The sequence below is a fragment of the Pelophylax lessonae genome (genome assembly GCF_965119305.1).
Source record: "Pelophylax lessonae genome assembly, chromosome: 13".
Lineage (NCBI taxonomy): Eukaryota > Metazoa > Chordata > Amphibia > Anura > Ranidae > Pelophylax > Pelophylax lessonae.
The window spans coordinates 204,183,169-204,201,077 of NC_138780.1; the positions used below are offsets into that span (position 1 = coordinate 204,183,169).

General features: G+C 44.8%; 1 protein-coding gene across 1 annotated transcript in view; it reads right to left on the minus strand.

Annotated features, from left to right (window-relative positions):
* The window catches only part of LOC309569498 (NACHT, LRR and PYD domains-containing protein 12-like), a 1,417,729-nt gene that overhangs the window by 1,329,004 nt on the left and 70,816 nt on the right, over positions 1 to 17,909 (minus strand). Inside the window, exon 6 of the mRNA XM_082275358.1 lies at positions 11,985 to 12,149. Within this exon, the coding sequence (XP_082131484.1) occupies positions 11,985 to 12,149 (165 nt within the window). The remainder of the gene's footprint in view (positions 1 to 11,984; positions 12,150 to 17,909) is intronic.

A 17,909-nucleotide genomic window follows, 5' to 3' on the forward strand; every position in this document is an offset into this window, starting at 1 on the left:
GGTTCCCTCAAAGAAACTGTAGCTACCCAGTGCCGGCATCACTCATGCAGCCCCAGACCATGACACTCTCACCACCATGCTTGACTGTAGGCAAGACACACTTGTCTTTGTACTCCCCACCTGGTTGCCACCACACATGCTTGACATCATCTGAACCAAATAAGTTAATCTTGGTCTCTTCAGACCACAGGACATGGTTCCAGTAATCCATGTCCTTAGTCTGCTTGTCATCAGCAAACTGTTTGTGGGCTTTCTTGTGCATTATCTTTAGAAGAGGTTTCCTTCTGGGATGACAGCCATGCAGACCAATTTGATGCAGTGTGCGACGTATGGTCTGAGCACTGACAGGCTGACCTTCCACCCCTTCAACCTCTGCAGCAATGCTGGCAGCACTCATACGTCTATTTCCCAAAGACAACCTCTGGATATGATGCTAAGCACGTGCACTCAACTTCTTTGGTCGACCATTGCGAGGCCTATTCTGAGTGGACCCTGTCCTGTTAAACCGCTGTATGGTCTTGGCCATCATGCTGCAGCTCAGTTTCAGGGTCTTAGCAATCTTCTGGAGGAAATACCCCAGGACACCATCTGTCGTCTCAAAAGGAGCATGCCCCGACATTGTCAGGCATGCATACAAGCACGTGGGCGCCATAAAACTACTGAGGACCATTTTGAGTAGCTGCAAACAAATTTGAGCAAAATGGACTCGCCTGCTGTATAATTTTTTCACTTTTATTTTTGGGGTGTCTTTGAAATCAGCCCTCTGTAGGGTGATAATTTTAATTTCCATCAAATGGTGTGGCATCCTTTCCTTTCTAACACATTACCCAGTCCATACCAGTATAGATCCTAACACATTACCCAGTCTGTCGTGCCTCCAGCCTAAGAAAAGAATTAATGTTATTGAAACTTGCAATATTGTCCACAAGATGCCACTATGACAAAGACTACTGACAGACAGTACTTTGTGGTATTTCCTGTTCTCTATCACTGGTTATAAGCTCCACCTCCTGCTAAAAGGCTTCCATTTCTAGACATCTCAGGGAGAAGCAAGGCTTGTACCCCATGTTCTTGTAGAAGATTCCTGAACCCTTCTAGGAAGCATCGCTGGTATGCCTCAGAACTGTTAGCTGTATACTCAGTGCATATCTTGTTTATGTTTATATACTGATTGTATGCCTTTATCTGTTTATTTCTAGTTTCACCTGACATATCAATCCTATCTGATCAATCCTATCTATTCGCAATCCTATTCGCATATGTATCCTGTTTCATGTGACCACCATTCTTTCACTGGAATAAAGCCTAAAGTTACAAAAAGACTGCTTATTATAGGATTGAAGGTTTAGCTGTATGTTGAGCTGCATACACGCCTGGGGCATACATGTAGTGAGAACAGAACAGTGAAACAGCGCTATCCAGCAAGTGGGATTTAGGACAGTGACTATACAGAGGCCTGCTACCCTGCCAGCACAGTCATCTGCATATGCAATACAGCAGTCTCTACACAGTCAAGCATTCCTGCAAGCAACATGTCACATAGCCAAACATCCTCACTCAAGACAAGGTCCCAAGTTTCCGGCTCCTCTAGATCTTCCTCCGCAAGCAATGCACTTGCCATAGCACGTGCAAAAGCTGAAGCCGCCAAGGCCCGAGCAGCCTTTGCTGAGCAAGAAATGCAGATTAATCAGGAGAAAGTGAGGTTAAAGAAAGAGACAGAGGAAGCCCTCCTAGAAGCAAAGACGCAAGAGGTACAGTTAGAGGCCAAGGAAGCCCTCCTAGAAGTAGCCCTAGAGAAACTCACTGTAGAGAAGGAAGTAACAGCAGCCATAGCTGAAGCAGAGGCCTTAGAATTGGCCGTATACCCGAGAAGTGAACGCAGCAGATGCAGCAATATTCTCGACCCAGAAGCTGAAATTCAAAATTCTCTACAACGAACTTCAGATTACATCAATCAACATTTTAAAACAAGCAGTGTCAAAGATGACGTCAAAGAGACAAGCCAAAGCCACCACACGGTACTGCCGCAAGTCAGTGACAAGCCTCAAGCCTGCAAACGGGAGAAATCTGTGCAAAGTGACGTCTCCTACGACAGACTCCCCATAAGTGAGATAACAGAATCTCCTTCTAATCGCCCTCCAGAACCAACGCCCAAGCCAGAACAGTACATCAGAGGCCAGCTTGGTGCCAGCAAATGTATGACTACACACAGCCACCTTACCATGGCAACACACAGCAGGCTAACCAAGCCACAATAGACTTTGCAAGGTTCTTAGCCCGACGTGAGTTAGTCACCAAAGGACTTGAAAAGTTTAATGACCGCCCTGAAAAATACAGAGCCTGGCGGTCATCCTTTCAAAACACCATCAGAGACTTAGGGCTATCTTGCAGCGAAGAGATAGACCTCCTGATCAAATGGCTTGGAAATGAGTCTGCCGAGCATGCCAGGCGAATCAGGACAATAAATATAAACCACCCAGACACTGGTCTTAGAACAATCTGGGATAGACTTGATGAGTGTTATGGTTCAGCAGAAGCAGTAGAAAATGCATTATTCAAAAGACTTGATAACTTTCCCAAAATACCTAGCAAAGCCTACCATAAACTTAGAGAGTTAAGTGACTTGTTAATGGAACTTCAAGTAGCTAAATCCAAGGGAGACTTACAAGGACTTGCATTCCTTGACACAGCCAAAGGTGTCAACCCCATTGTGCAAAAGTTACCCTATAACTTGCAAGAGCAGTGGATTACACATGGATCCCGATTTAAAAGATAGCATGATGTTCCATCCCTTCCTTTTTCTGTTTTTGTGGACTTTGTGTGCCAGCAAGCTAAAACAAGAAATTATCCAAGTTTTGATTTTACGCTGTTGTGTGCTGCTCCTGTGGGATTTAACCCTTGCAAACCTCCAGTAGCAGTACACAAAACTAACGTGTCTCCTCCAGGTTCCTTTCACAGGTCTGCCAACTTCTCTAACTCAGAGACAAAGGTCCAAGATCCTGGTAAGCAGTGTCCCTTGCATCGGAAGCCACATCCTCTCCTAAAATGCAGAGCCTTCAGAGAGAAAACCCTGCAGGACCGCAAAGCTTTCCTCAAGGAGAACCACATCTGCTACAGGTGCTGCTCTTCAACATCTCATCTCGCCAAGGACTGTAAGGTCAGTTTAAATTGCACAGAATGTGACAGCTCAGATCACAACACAGGGTTGCATCCTGGGCCAGCTCTATGGACTTTACAACACACCCTCAGCACTAGTGAGCACGGCAGGGAGGAGGAGCACACCACCACAACTACACCAGAGATCACTTCACAATGTACAGAGGTCTGCAAAGGAGCCATAGGTGGTAGGTCCTGCTCCAAAATCTGCCTAGTCAGAGTCTACCCAGCGGGCCAAAAAGACAAAGCTATTAAGCTTTACGTAATCCTGGATGACCAAAGTAACAAGTCATTAGCCAGCTTAACTTTCTTTGACATGTTCAGCATTAAAGGCCCCAGCATTCCCTACTCCTTAAAAACTTGTGCAGGTATAGTGGAGATGGCTGGTAGGAGAGCATCCGGCTACCAAATCGAGTCCATCGACGGGCGATCACGCTTGTCTTTGCCAACTTTTATCTAATGCAATCAGATCCCTGGTCATAGATCTGAGATTCCCACACCAGATGTAGTCTGCTCATCACCCACACTTGAAACGCATAGCGCATATGATACCAGAACTTGATCCTCAGGCTCAGATTATCCTACTCCTCGGGAGAGATATCTTACAAGCCCACAAATCAAGAGCTCAAATTAATGGTCCCAATAACGCCCCTTATGCTCAGAAGTTAGACCTCGGATGGATCATCATAGGAGATGTCTGTCTAGGAAGCGTGCACAAACCTAACTCCGTTAGCAGCATGCTCACAAATACCCTAGAGAATGGACGTCCCTCTCTTTTCCAGCCATGCCACAACCATTTCCTTGTTAAAGAATCAGCCTACGCTACCCACTCATCTTGTCCCTTCACAAGCCCCACTAGTGACGACTTTGCCTGTGACAGTGACCAAGACCATTTACGGTGCACAGTCTTTCAGAGAACTAAAGATGACAATCATGTGGCAATGTCTATCAAAGACAAACTCTTCTTAGAAATAATGGAGCAAGGTCTAGTCAAAGACAGCACAAACAGCTGGGTCGCACCTCTTCCCTTCAGACCACAGAGAAAACATTTATTTTCTTTCATGGGGAAGATCTTTGAGAACGGTCATGCCGAGATTGCTCTCACCCCTAAAGACTCTGAAGAGTGTTGGTATCTCCCTATAACATATTTAGAAATATATTGAATATGGCCAAAATTGTAGCATTTCAAATATATTTCCAATATATTTGGGGGAAAAATTAATTTTTTTAAAATATATTTTTCTTCCATGTGGGTAGCCTTTCACCTGCAGTCGCTATCTACGGAAGGCGACTGCCCAAGAAGGCGAACTTGAGTTTGGCTCAGATGCAAGACAATTCGTAGAGAAAGACTTTTATGTGGATGACTGTTTAAAATCCTTACCTTCCAGTGAGTCTGCAATCTTTCTTCTTAAAAGAGCACAGGAAATGCTCGCTTGTTCCAATCTCAGGCTTCACAAGATTGCTTCCAACAGCAAAGAGGTAATGGAAGCTTTCCCCGCTCAAGACCATTCCAGTGATCTAAAGGACTTAGATCTGGGTACAGACTCTTTACCTCTCCTGCACAGTCTAGGTCTACTTTGGGACTTGAAATCCGATTACTTTACCTTCCAATTAAATGGAGAAGAAAGACCCTTCACGACAGAGGTGTCTTGTCTACAATCAATAGCCTGTACGATCACTTAGGATTTGCGGCACCTGTTACAATTCAAGGTAAAGCCTTACTTAGAGACTTGATTCGTGAAACATCCAACTGGGATGCCCCACTACCCCTTGATAAGAGGAACTCTTTGGTAGAGTGGAGGGACTCTCTATCAGTCTTATCTGATCTCTATGTTTCACGCCCATATGCTCCCGTACCTTCTACAAAGATGCAGAGCCAAACCCTTTGCATATTCTGTGATGCTTCTGTCAAGGCAATAGCTGCCGTGGCCTACTTAAGGACTGTTGACACTACAGCATGATGCCATGTAGGATTCGTCATGGGCAAGGCAAAGCTGGCTCCACACCCTGAGCACACTATACCTAGGCTGGAACTTTGTGCTGCAGTACTAGCTGTTGAACTAGCAGAACTAATAACCTCAGAGATGGACATTGACCTTAAGGATGTTCAGCTCTACACAGACAGCAAGGTAGTGCTAGGATACATCTACAATGAGACCAGACGTTTCTATGTTTATGTCAACAACAGAGTGTTGAGGATTAGGAGATCCACTAGTCCAACACAATGGCACTACTTACCTACTGACTATAATCCTGCAGACCATGCTACAAGAGCTGTTGCTGCATGCAACCTTAAAGACACAACATGGTTTACTGGACCTGCATTCTTGTATGATGCAGAACAGACTTTTCCTAAAAGTGATCCTATTGAACTAGTAGATCCAGACTCAGATACTGACATCCCTCCTGAGATCTCAACATTTCATACTGCAACTTCAGGTCGCCAACTTAAATCTAACAGATTTACTAGATTCTCAAAATGGAAGACGCCTGTTCGAGCTATTTCTTGTCTTATCCATATAGCTCGCTCCTTTAAAGGACTCAAACGGCTGTGACCACAAGGGATGGCACCATTGTCAAAGGATCAGTTCAGCATTAGAGCTACAGCAGTCTCAGGATCTTATCATCCGCACTGTACAGCATGAAGCCTATGCTAAGGAGATTGACTGTATCTTGAACGGAAAACCTATCCCTAGAGACAGTGCCCTGAGAAAACTTGACCCATTTCTTGATGAAAATGGACTACTTAGGGTAGGTGGTCCTCTAAGACAAGCCAACCTAGAGTCAGACAAGAGAAACCCTCTAATAGTTCCTGGTCACCACCACATCACTTACTTGATTGTGTCACATCATCACTCCCACGTCAAACATCAAGGAAGACTGTTCACAGAGGGAGCTTTACGAGCTGCTGGCCTATGGATCGTCGGAGCAAAGAGATGCGTGAGTAACATGATCTTTAAATGTGTTATTTGTCGTAAACTTCGTGGGATGTTACAAACACAAAAAATGACCAACCTTCCAGCTGATAGACTTTCTCCAGATCCTCCTTTCACCAATGTTGGTCTTGATGTTTTTAGCCCTTGGTCTGTTGTTGCACGTCACACCAGGGGAGGACACGCAAAAAACAATCGCTGGGCAGTAATATTTACCTGTATGGTCATCAGAGCAGTGCACATTGAAGTTATTGAGTCTATGGACACTTCAAGCTTCATAAATGCCCTCAGGCGCTTTATCGCTATTCGAGGCCCTGTAAAACACATCCGCTCAGACAGAGGCACTAACTTTGTTGGAGCAGCCAGGGAACTGCATATTCTTTCTAACATGGACACTAAAGGGGTAGAGAGATACCTCAGAGACCAGGGCTGTTCATGGACTTTAAACCCACCTCACTCCTCTCACATGGGTGGAGCGTGGGAAAGAATGATAGGCATAGTCCGCAGAATTCTGGACTCTATCTTTCTGAAAATGGAGACCTCAAGACTTACCTACGAGAGCCTGGTAACCTTCATGGCAGAGGACTCAGCCATCATCAATGCCAGACCTCTAACTCCAGTCTCAAGTGACCGCGATGAGCCTGTCTTACTCACACCAGCAGCACTCCTTACACAGAAAACTGGAGTGATCAGTGCTCCTTATGGGAATTTCACCACTAAGGACTTATACTTGCGCCAGTGGAGACAAGTACAAAGTCTAGAAAATACCTTCCGGGACAGGTAGAGGAAGCAATATCTTTTTACCTTTCAGCCACGTACTAAATGGCAAGATAACAAACCGAACCTGAAAAAGGGAGATCTTGTTCTTGTTAAAAACTGTCAGTCTCAAAGGAATGAATGGCCTTTGGGTCTCATCACTAACACCTTTCCAAGTGAGGATGGGAAGGTCAGAAAAGTGGAAGTCAAGATCCACAGAAACAAGGAGACAAAGTTGTTCCTCAGACCAGTTTCTGAACTGATTTTGTTGTTGTCATCTGAGGAATAAATAGTGGTATCTGATGATACCAGGCGGGGAGTGTCATGCCTCCAGCCTAAGAAAATATTTAATGTTATTGAAACTTGCAATACCAATATTGTCCACAAGATGTCACTGTGACAAAGACTACTGACTGACAGTACTTTATGGTATTTCCTGTTCTCTATCACTTGTTATTAGCTCCACCTCCTGCTAAGAAGCTTCCATTTTTAGACATCTCATGGAGAAGCAAGGCCCATGTTCTTGTAGAAGATTCCTGAACCCTTCTAGGAAGCATCGCTGGTATTCCTCAGAACTGTTATCTGTATACTCAGTGCATATCATGTTTATGTTTATATACTGATTGTATGCCTTTATCTGTTTATTTCTAGTTTCACCTGACATATCAATCCTATCTGATCAATCCTATCTATTCGCAATCCTATTCACATATGTATCCTGTTTCATGTGACCACCATTATTTCACTGGAATAAAGCCTAGAGTTACAAAAAGACTCGTTATTATAGGATTGAAGGTTTAGCTGTATGTTGAGCTGCATACACGCCTGGGGCATACATATAGTGAGAACAGAACACAGTCCATACCAGTATTATCTGTATAGGTATCCAGCATGAGATTTTTTCCCATTGAGATCTGATGTGTTTTTAAATTGTTCCTTTCATTTTTTTGAGCAGTGTATATCATATCTATAGATATGATTCATAATTGCAGTAACATCAGTTTCCCTGTGCATGATGTCCCATAATCTCATCTACTTATTACTTTCTAGAAAACCTATAGATTTTAATTTTAACCCTTTTATTCTCAGAGGCTATAAGCACATTTGAGACCCTACTAAATCACTATCAAATATTGGTATGCAGTAGTTTTCTTAAAAAAAAATGTTTTAATTTAATTTTTATACCAAATGGTTTTCACTTGTTTTGCATATATAAAGGCCTTTCATAGGAAGTTTGATTTTAAAAACACCATGGATAAATGTTTTAAAATAGGCAAATATATAGGCAAAATGCAAAAATTATTGTATTTATTTAATGTTTAACATATTTTGTATAATTTATGCTACTTTACATTTTTTTTCTATTTACTGGGAGTACAGGGACCCCATATATGTGAAGGTTTTGATACATACATCAGCTCTGCATGGTCTCCCATATCACAATCAAAAGCAGATTGTGACAAAAGTTCTCATATACTTCTATAGATTTTATTTTTGTGGTGAGTTTGATAGCTATGAACCTGGAAGTGCTTTGAACTGAGAACTTCTGTGTTCAGTCCCAACAGAATCTTCTCCAACCCGCTCTTCATCCTGAATGCCTCCACTGATTCCAGGCTGAAAGTGAAGCAAGGTGAGCTCAGAGACTGGAATAAGGGAGTTGTTGCACAGGGGGAGGAAGCACCCAATCACTTACCTGCACACATGTAGAAGCGGTGAGGTGACTGTACAGTCACTCAGATCACTTCTACAGAAATCTAAACACACTGACACACAAAGAAATATGAACTTGTGGCTGCTGGTTTGTTTTCATTCTCTAACTGAATTATTGTAGTTGGCTGAGAAAGAGTCAACCAAATGTGAGAATTAATCTGTAATCACTCTACTGTACTCTACTGAGTGGCTGCTGATCAAATCTTCCAACCTCCAGCGCAGCCAGCTGCTCCCCATAGAGATCAGAGTCACCCCCAGAGGGCGCTGCAGCTGCAAAATGTAAATGTTTATAAAAGTTCTTCCAGCTCTGGGCACTAGGAAGGACAGTTATATACAGATTGTCATGGATATGCAATAATGTCTGGTAGCTTACCTGTTCCTCATGTCTGCATTAAGGGCCAGACTCTTCCTTCTGGCTGCTTTTATCACCTCTACTTCCTGTTCCTGGCCCGCCCAGGTCATCACAGGAAGCCTATATTAACCAGCGCACTGCAGGCCTGCCTTGCTGTTCAACAGTATTAGTTTCCTGTTTCCTGTTTGCCGTGTGCTTGAAACTACTCCTCTGTGTACCGACTTTGGCCTGTCTCTGACTATTCCTGTTTGCCTGTTACCCTGACCTTTGGCCTGTCCCTTGACTACCCTTGTCTGCCTGTTACCCCGACCTCGGCTTACACTTCACCATTCTGTGTGTCCTGAGTGGCTGCTTCCCTTCACTCCCTACGGAGCGTGACCTGGGGGACCCCAGGGGCCGCGACCTGGGCCCAGCTGCAGCGAAGTCCATCCTCACCACTAGAGGCCCTGGTGAACACCTGCTGGGTCTTAGATTCCGCGCCCTGGGGAATCTTGGGTTCGCGTTCCGGTCCATCCGCAGAAGTCTGCTATAGGGTTCACTACCTTGCGCTGCGCCCCTGCCTCCAACAGGGTGCAGTTGTCACCTGGCCATAGGTGACCTGACAGTTTGAACAGCCATGAACCCGGCTGATGTGCCGCTCCCCCCAGATGATCTATTACAGAGCTTAGTTCACAGACTCGAGACGCATGAAACTAATCAGACTCAGGTGATGCAACACCTACAGAATGCTAAACGTTTGAATCCCAGACAGGCCAGGTGGAGTCTTTTCTTTTCCTGTTTTAATTTCACGATTACGTACAAACCTGGTTCCTGTAACGGTCGGGCTGATGCACTTTCTAGGTCCTTTGACACTTTGGACGAGGAGTCCACTCCTGAACCTGAGCCGATCATCCCCACTTCATGCATTATTGCCCATTCTACCACCCTGTACTCGAAGATTCCTCCTGGTAAGACCTTTGTCCCCACTGAGCTAAGAACTAAGATTCTTCGTTGGGGGCGTGATTCCAAGGTGGCAGGCCATGCAGGGTTTCTCTGCTCCTTCTTGCTCATCAGCCGTCACTACTGGTGGCCTAATCTCCGCTCGGAGGTCAAAGACTATGTCAAGGCTTGTCATGTCTATGCTCAGTCTAAATCCTCCACACAAGCTCCTGCTGGTCTCCTCATGCCTTTGCCCATTCCTAAGGAACCCTGGGCTCATATTGCCATGAATTTTATCACCGATCTCCCACTGTCGGACGGTAATACAGTCATTTGGGTGATAGTCGATCGGTTTTCCAAGATGGCTCATTTTGTTCCCCTTCCTGGTCTTCCTTCTGCTCCTGCTTTGGTTCCCATTTTTATTCGAGAAATTTTCCGCCTCCATGGGGTTCCTTCTCACATTGTTTCCGACAGGGGCATTCAATTTACGTCTCGTTTCTAGAGAGCCTTTTGCAAATCCCTCAATATTGCCTTGGATTTTTCCTCTTCTTACCATCCTCGATCTAATGGGCAGACGGAGAGGGTTAATCAGGAGTTAGAGATTTTTCTTCGCACCTTAGTCTCCGCTCATCATGACGATTGGTCCTCTCTACTTCTGTGGGCGGAAGTTTCCCATAACAATCATGTAAATACCAGTTCGCAGAAAACACCCTTTTTCGCAGTTTATGGAAGACATCCTCAACTTCCGCTTCCCATGGCCTGTTCTTCAGATATTCCAGCGTTGGCTTCAGCTCAGGAGTCCTTCAATTCTATCTGGAGTGACGTTCATGATTCCCTCCGGGCAGCTGCCGACAAATTCAAAGGCTTTGCTGACCACCGCAGGCGTAAACCACTTTCTCTTCAGCCAGGGGACAAAGTTTGGCTCTCCACTAGGAACATCAAGCTTAGAGTGCCTTCCCTGAAGTTTGCTCCAAGATTCATTGGTCCATATACCATAATTTCTAAACTGAATCCTGTTTGTTTCAAACTTCAGATCCCCAAAAGCCTCAGAATTGCTAATTCCTTCCATGTTTCCCGTCTGAAGCCTTTAGTCCTCAATAAGTTTTCTCGTCCTTTCCCTACCATGGCACCGGTCTCTAAGGATAATCAGGAATACGAGGTCAGTCAAGTTCTGGATTCCCGACTCTGTAGAGGCATTCTTCAGTACCTTGTTCATTGGAAAGGCTTTGGTCCTGAGGAGAGATCTTGGGTCCCTGCATCGGAGGTCTTTGCACCTCATCTGTTAAAAAGATTTCATCTGAAGTTTCCCTCTAAACCCGGGTCCGGGCGGGGAAGGGGGAGGCCTCGTAAGAGGGAGGATACTGTCATGGATATGCAATAATGTCTGGTAGCTTACCTGCTCCTCATGTCTGCATTAAGGGCCAGACTCTTCCTTCTGGCTGCTTTTATCACCTCTACTTCCTGTTCCTGGCCCGCCCAGGTCATCACAGGAAGCCTATATTAACCAGTGCACTGCAGGCCTGCCTTGCTGTTCAACAGTATTAGTTTCCTGTTTCCTGTTTGCCGTGTGCTTGAAACTACTCCTCTGTGTACCGAATTTGGCTTGTCTCTGACTATTCCTGTTTGCCTGTTACCCTGACCTTTGGCCTGTCCCTTGACTACCCTTGTCTGCCTGTTACCCCGACCTCAGCTTATCCTTCACCATTCTGTGTGTCCTGAGTGGCTGCTTCCCTTCACTCCCTACAGAGCGTGACCTGGGGGACCCCAGGGGCCGCGACCTGGGCCCAGCTGCAGCGAAGTCCATCCTCACCACTAGAGGCCCTGGTGAACACCTACTGGGTCTTAGACTCCGCACCCTGGGGAATCTTGGGTTCACGTTCCGGTCCATCTGCAGCAGTCTGCTATAGGGTTCACTACCTTGCGCTGCGCCCCTGCCTCCAACAGGGTGCAGTTGTGACCTGGCCACAGGTGACCTGACACAGATAGTGGGTGTGAGGGGGCTAAAAAGTCTTTAGCAGAATATTTCAGAAGATCCATCAATTAAGACAACAGTCTGTGTTTGGCCATATTGTAGTATTTTACATCATATGATATTTTTGTGTTTTAGATATAAAACTGTCCCAGAATATGATTGTCTCAGTCAGTCCTGTCATACTCACCGTAATTCCTCTATCCGGATTGTTGTCAGAGCTTCCATCAGATCCATGAAATGAGGACCCTCCAGATTGTTCTCAGACAGGTCCAGTATCCTCAGTGTCTGATTATTTCTTATTCCAGATACCAGGTGGGGGCAGGAACTGTCTGTCAGTTGAGTTTTCCACAATCTGTAGAAGAAGAGAAGAATGTTACCAGAAGAAAATGCATTTCTCCCCCAGGAATGAATGTAAACATTCTCTACATCACATGTTTCAAAAACCAGGCCTGTGGGCTGAATGAAGCCCACCAGGCCATTCCATGTTGCCCTTGCACCTATCCTGCAGCTGCGGCACCTCCCTAGTCTCTGCTCCCACCTTGTCTCAAGGGTTGGCAGTAGAGAGGAGGACAGAATTCTTTCACTCTTTCAGATCCTGTTCTTCTCCATGCAGCTGTAGAGAGGCTCAACTCTGCCTCACCTCCATCTTAGCAGTCGACAGCAGAGAGGAGGACAGAACTCCCTCTTACAGATCCTATGCTTCTCTGTGCAGCCGCAGCACCCCCTTGTCTCAGCTTCCTCTGATATCAGCATTCAGCAGACTCCAGCCCCTCCTCTGGTCATCCTCCAGAACCTGCACTTTCTGCTTCCCAGCTCCACCCACAACTTCTTCCCTGCAGCTGCACATGGTAACGGGGGCGCAGTGTGATATAAGGGAGGATGGAGGACTGGTGGGGTGGGGTGCTCTTGACATCTGATGTAAGAAGGGTCTGCTCTGGATATCTGCTTATAATTATTATGAGAATAATACAATTCTACGCCAGTTGAAAAGGAGGGTCACATACCCCTAGCTTCATGTTATTACTAAAACCAGTAATAATTAAATGCAGAGGCAATTATTTAATAAGATAAAGAGTACATTTATATAGTCTTACAGATACACCTGGCCCTTTGAGGGCAACCATAATGATGATGTGGCCCACAATGAAATTGAGTCTGACACCCATACTCTACATCAGGGGTGTCAAACTCAATTTAAACGTGGGCCGCATCAGCATTATAGTTGCCCTCAAAGAGCCGGGTATATCTGTAAGATTAGATGTCCAGAGCACCCCACGCCCCCTTACACCCCTACATGATAGTCAGGGCCGTCTTTAGTATTGATTGGACCCTGGGCAAATATTTTCTTGGGCCCCACCAAATGCACTTATCTATTTGTGGGCAGTGCGGGCTCAAGGGGCAGCTGCTTTGGGCACCACAACAATGGCTGGGCCGGGGCAGCTGCCCCTTTTGCCCTGTGTTAAAGATGGCCCTGATGATGGGTCAAGAGCCCCACCATCATCAGAAGTCAAGAGTCACCCACCCTTCCTTACATCACAATGCACCCCCCTTACCTTGTGCTGCTGCCAGGAAGAAGATGAGGGTGGATCTGGGAAGTGCAGAACCAGATGAAGGCTGGAGACAGTTTCCAGAGTCTGCTGAATGCTGAGACCAGGGGAGGCAGAAACAAGGTGGTGTTGCGGCTGCACAGAGAGCTGCAAGATCTGTAGGAATTCTGCCCTCCTCTCTGCTGCGGACTGCTGAGAAAGGGGGGGGGGGTTGATCAAAGTCGAGCCTTTCTGCAGCTGCAGGAGTGCAGGATCTGGCAAGGGAGTTCTGCTGCCGACTATGGAGACAGGGTGGGAGCAGAGACAAGGGTGGTGCTGCAGCTGAAGGAGAGGTGTGAGGGCCACATGGAATGGCCAGGGGGGCTGCATTTGGCCCGCGGGCCTTGTGTTTGACACCTGTGCTCTACCTGAATATAACTTGTTTCTCTTTATTGGAATCATTTTTATTTGATCACTTTAAAAAACTCCAGTAAATAGAATTTGACAAAAAAAAATGTTATGATGGAGTAGACCCCCTAATATTGTCCTCCATCTGTCCACAAACTTCTTATGGAAAGTCTGATATGTGCTTAAAAAACAGTGCAAAAATTCTGATATTAACTGTATTTTATACCAAAATAATTTTCACACTTTTTTTAAGAACATAGGAGACTTTACAAAAGAAGTTTGGTTTTAAAATTACATTGAATATGTATTTTGTATAACATGCAAAAAAAATGGATGAAAATGTAAAAAAAAAATGTATTTATTTAATGTGTAACATATTCTGTATAATTATTACCACACCAAAAATGTTTTGCACAGGTGTAGTAGAATGTTCATATTAGCCCAAATATATATTTTATATTATTGATACTATTGAGCATATGTATTAATAAAAAATTAATGATAACCATTAATGTTAAGCAACAGTTTTTATTGGTTTAATCTTATTTTATTTTATTATTTTTTTTAAAAAAAAGGAAAATTCAAACAAAATGAAAATAAAAATGACACAGTAACATACAATGATTAGGGAAACCTTCCATAACCTAACTTACATGAAATAGCCACCTAATCTCTAATTTCTAGAAGAGTACCCAGGCACCCCATGATAGCTACTGTATACAGATCCCAAAATCTCATAAAGATGAGATAAACGACTGACAAACTTAACTAAACTTCAAATCAAAACGTAACTAGAAACATAAGAAGAAGAAAAAAAAAAAATTCCAGCAAATGCTCTGCGCCCACCTTAACCACTTCGGCTCTCACCCTGGTTTACCCCCAATGGACCCGACCATATTTTCACATTTCTGCTATGCGTCTATTCATGAGTCTATAACTTTGTAATCACAAACCCGATTCCAAAAAAGTTGGGACACTGTACAAATTGTGAATAAAAACAGAATGTAATGATGTGGAAGTTTCAAATTTCAATATTTTATTCAGAATACAACATAGATGACAGATCAAATGTTTAAACTGAGAAAATGTATCATTTTAAGGGAAAAATAAGTTGATTTTAAATCTCATGGCATCAACACATCTCAAAAAAGTTGGGACAAGGCCATGTTTACCACTATGTGGCCTCCCCTCTTCTTTTTATAACAGTCTGCAAACGTCTGGGGACTGAGGAGAAGTTGCTGAAGTTTAGGAATAGGAATGTTGTCCCATTCTTGTCTAATACAGGCTTCTAGTTGCTCAACTGTCTTAGGTCTTCTTTGTGGCATCTTCCTCTTTATGATGCGCCAAATGTTTTCTATGGGTGAAAGGTCTGGACTGCAGGCTGGCCATTTCAGTACCCGGATCCTTCTTCTACGCAGCTATGATGTTATAATTGATGCAGTATGTGGTCTGGCATTGTCATGTTGGAAAATGCAAGGTCTTCCCTGAAAGAGACGACGTCTGGATGGGAGCATATGTTGTTCTAGAACTTGGATATACCTTTCAGCATTGATGGTGCCTTTCCAGATGTGTAAGCTGCCCATGCCACACGCACTCATGCATCCCCCATACCATCAGAGATGCCGGCTTCTGAACTGAGCACTGATGTCAACTTGGTTTGTCCTTGTCCTCTTTAGTCCGGATGACATGGTGTCCCAGTTTTCCAAAAAGAACTTCAAATTTTGATTCGTCTGACCACAGAACAGTTTTCCACTTTGCCACAGTCCATTATAAATCAGCCTTGGCCCAGGGAAAACGCCTGCGCTTCTGGATCATGTTTAGATATGGCTTCTTTTTTGACCTATAGCATTTTAGCCGGCAACGGCGAATGGCACGGTGTATTGTGTTCCCCGAAAATGTTTTCTGGAAGTATTCCTGAGCCCATGTTGTGATTTCCATTACAGTAGCATTCCTGTATGTGATGCAGTGCCGTCTAAGGGCCCGAAGATCACCGCCATCCAGTATGGTTTTCTGGCCTTGACCCTTACACACAGAGATTGTTCCAGATTCTCTGAATCTTTGGATGATATTATGCATTGTAGATGATGAGAACTTCAAACTCTTTGCAATTTTTCTCTGAGAAACTCCTTTCTGATATTGCTCCACTATTTTTCGCCGCAGCATTGGGGGAATTGGTGATCCTCTGCCCCTCTTGACTTCTGAGAGACACTGCCACTCTGAGAGGCTCTTTTTATACCCAATCATGTTGCCAATTGACCTAAAAAGTTGCAAATTGGTCCTCCAGCTGTTCCTTATATGAACATTTAACTTTTCCGGCCTCTTATTGCTACCTGTCCCAAGTTTTTTGGAATGTGTAGCTCTCATGGAATCCAAAATGAGCCAATATTTGGCATGACATTTCAAAATGTCTCACTTTCAACATTTGATATGTTATCTATATTATATTGTGAATAAAATATAAGTTTATGATATGTGTAAATTAGTCCATTCCTTCTTTACTCACAATTTGTACAGTGTCCCAACTTTTTTGGCATTGGGTTTGTACTTATGATACAGAATTTACACATACATTATTGTTTTTTTGGGAACAAACAGCTTTTTTTTTCATCCTAATGTCCTCTAAGAATTATTTTAATTTATTTGAATTTTAAGGGGAAAAGTGAATAAAAATTTGAAAAATATTTTCAAGTATGATCAGTAATATTTTTAACACAAGTACCATTACTGTGGAAAAAACATTTACATTTTATTCTACTGCTTGTTCTACTTACTGCAACATTAAAATTAAATTTCCTGACAGACTCCATGGCAGCACACGTATGGGTAGGCTCCGCCTCCTCTCCTATCCTATAGGACCCCACTCCCATAAATTTTTGCTCCAAGCCAGGAGCCGTGTTCCTTTTTTGTCCTCCTTCCCGCAAGAGAAGTCTTACCTTATAGGATGCGTTTTCTTACATACCTGGTGGCGTGTGGCTTTCCTGGATGATGCCTTTCTACCTTAGTCCAGCAATCTCAGTACTACTGGGTGGACCCGGGCAATTTGAAATGATGCCGGAAGATGCCATAAATCCTGAATGAGAGGTGGGCTGCATCGCTTGGCCAAACGTCCTTGCTACTAGCGGGAGGCCCTTATGCCCTGACGCACACGCTAGTCTCCGGTTGAGGAGCGTTCCAGGTCCTTCTGTCGGTATTGGTGGTAATGTATTGCTTACTTTATACTTTATATCGTTTTGCTTCCTGGTTAGTATGGCGGCTGGAGCGCTCCTGCGTTCCAGGCCGTCGCTCTCGGCTCCTCCCCCTGCCTCCTGATTCCCAGTTGGGTGTTCATTGCGAGGCTTGGTTCCTAAGTGGTCTGCGCATGTGCGCACGCCACTTCCGGTCCTCCATGACGCGGTGGCGTCGGGGGGGGCGTGGCTTTACGGCTCCCGGGAAATTTAAACAGCTGATGGAGCTGTCATTCTTGGGATGTCTGTGGGCTTTTGCGGCGGCCTCCCCACGCTGTGTCTCTGCCTGTGTTTGGTAAGTCCTGTGCTGGGTCAGTCCTGCTTGAATGGGGGAGGGGAAAGGCGGCTATGGGAAGGTAAGATTGAGTTCTTACATCCTTCCTATTGCAGGTTATCTCGCTGTGATTTGCAATGGATGCCTCACCGCCCCCCGGTGGCCAGTCCCTGCGCAACAGGTGAGCTTTAGCTTTTAACTCTCGCTTGTCTGCCAGCTGGCTTACTGTAGCCTGAGCTTTTCTTTCCTTTGTTTTCAGCCCTTTTAGGTCTGACCAACGTCCTGCATCGGGATCAAAGGATAGATCACCTTCAGGCCATCACCATGCATCATCCAAATCCAGGCACCATAGATCCAGGTCTAGGTCTAGGCGCCATGATGATTGTCCAAGCCGGTCTTCCCGACATGCTGACCGCCCCGCACACAAATCTTGCTGGGGTTGTAGGGCTGTAGTCCCTGAGGATAGATCCTTGTGTGATGCCTGCTATTCTCGGGCAATCAAGGAAAAACAAGTCCCAGATCCACCAGTGGAAACCCTGGTCAGGCGGATCGTGCAAGAATCCTTAAGGGATTGGGATTCCAACCGGCTGTCTGGGCATACAACCGATACTCCAGTTCTCCCTCAGAGGGAAGACGTAGAGCCAGGCACTTCCCAGCCGAGTCGCTTCTCGGATTCCTCT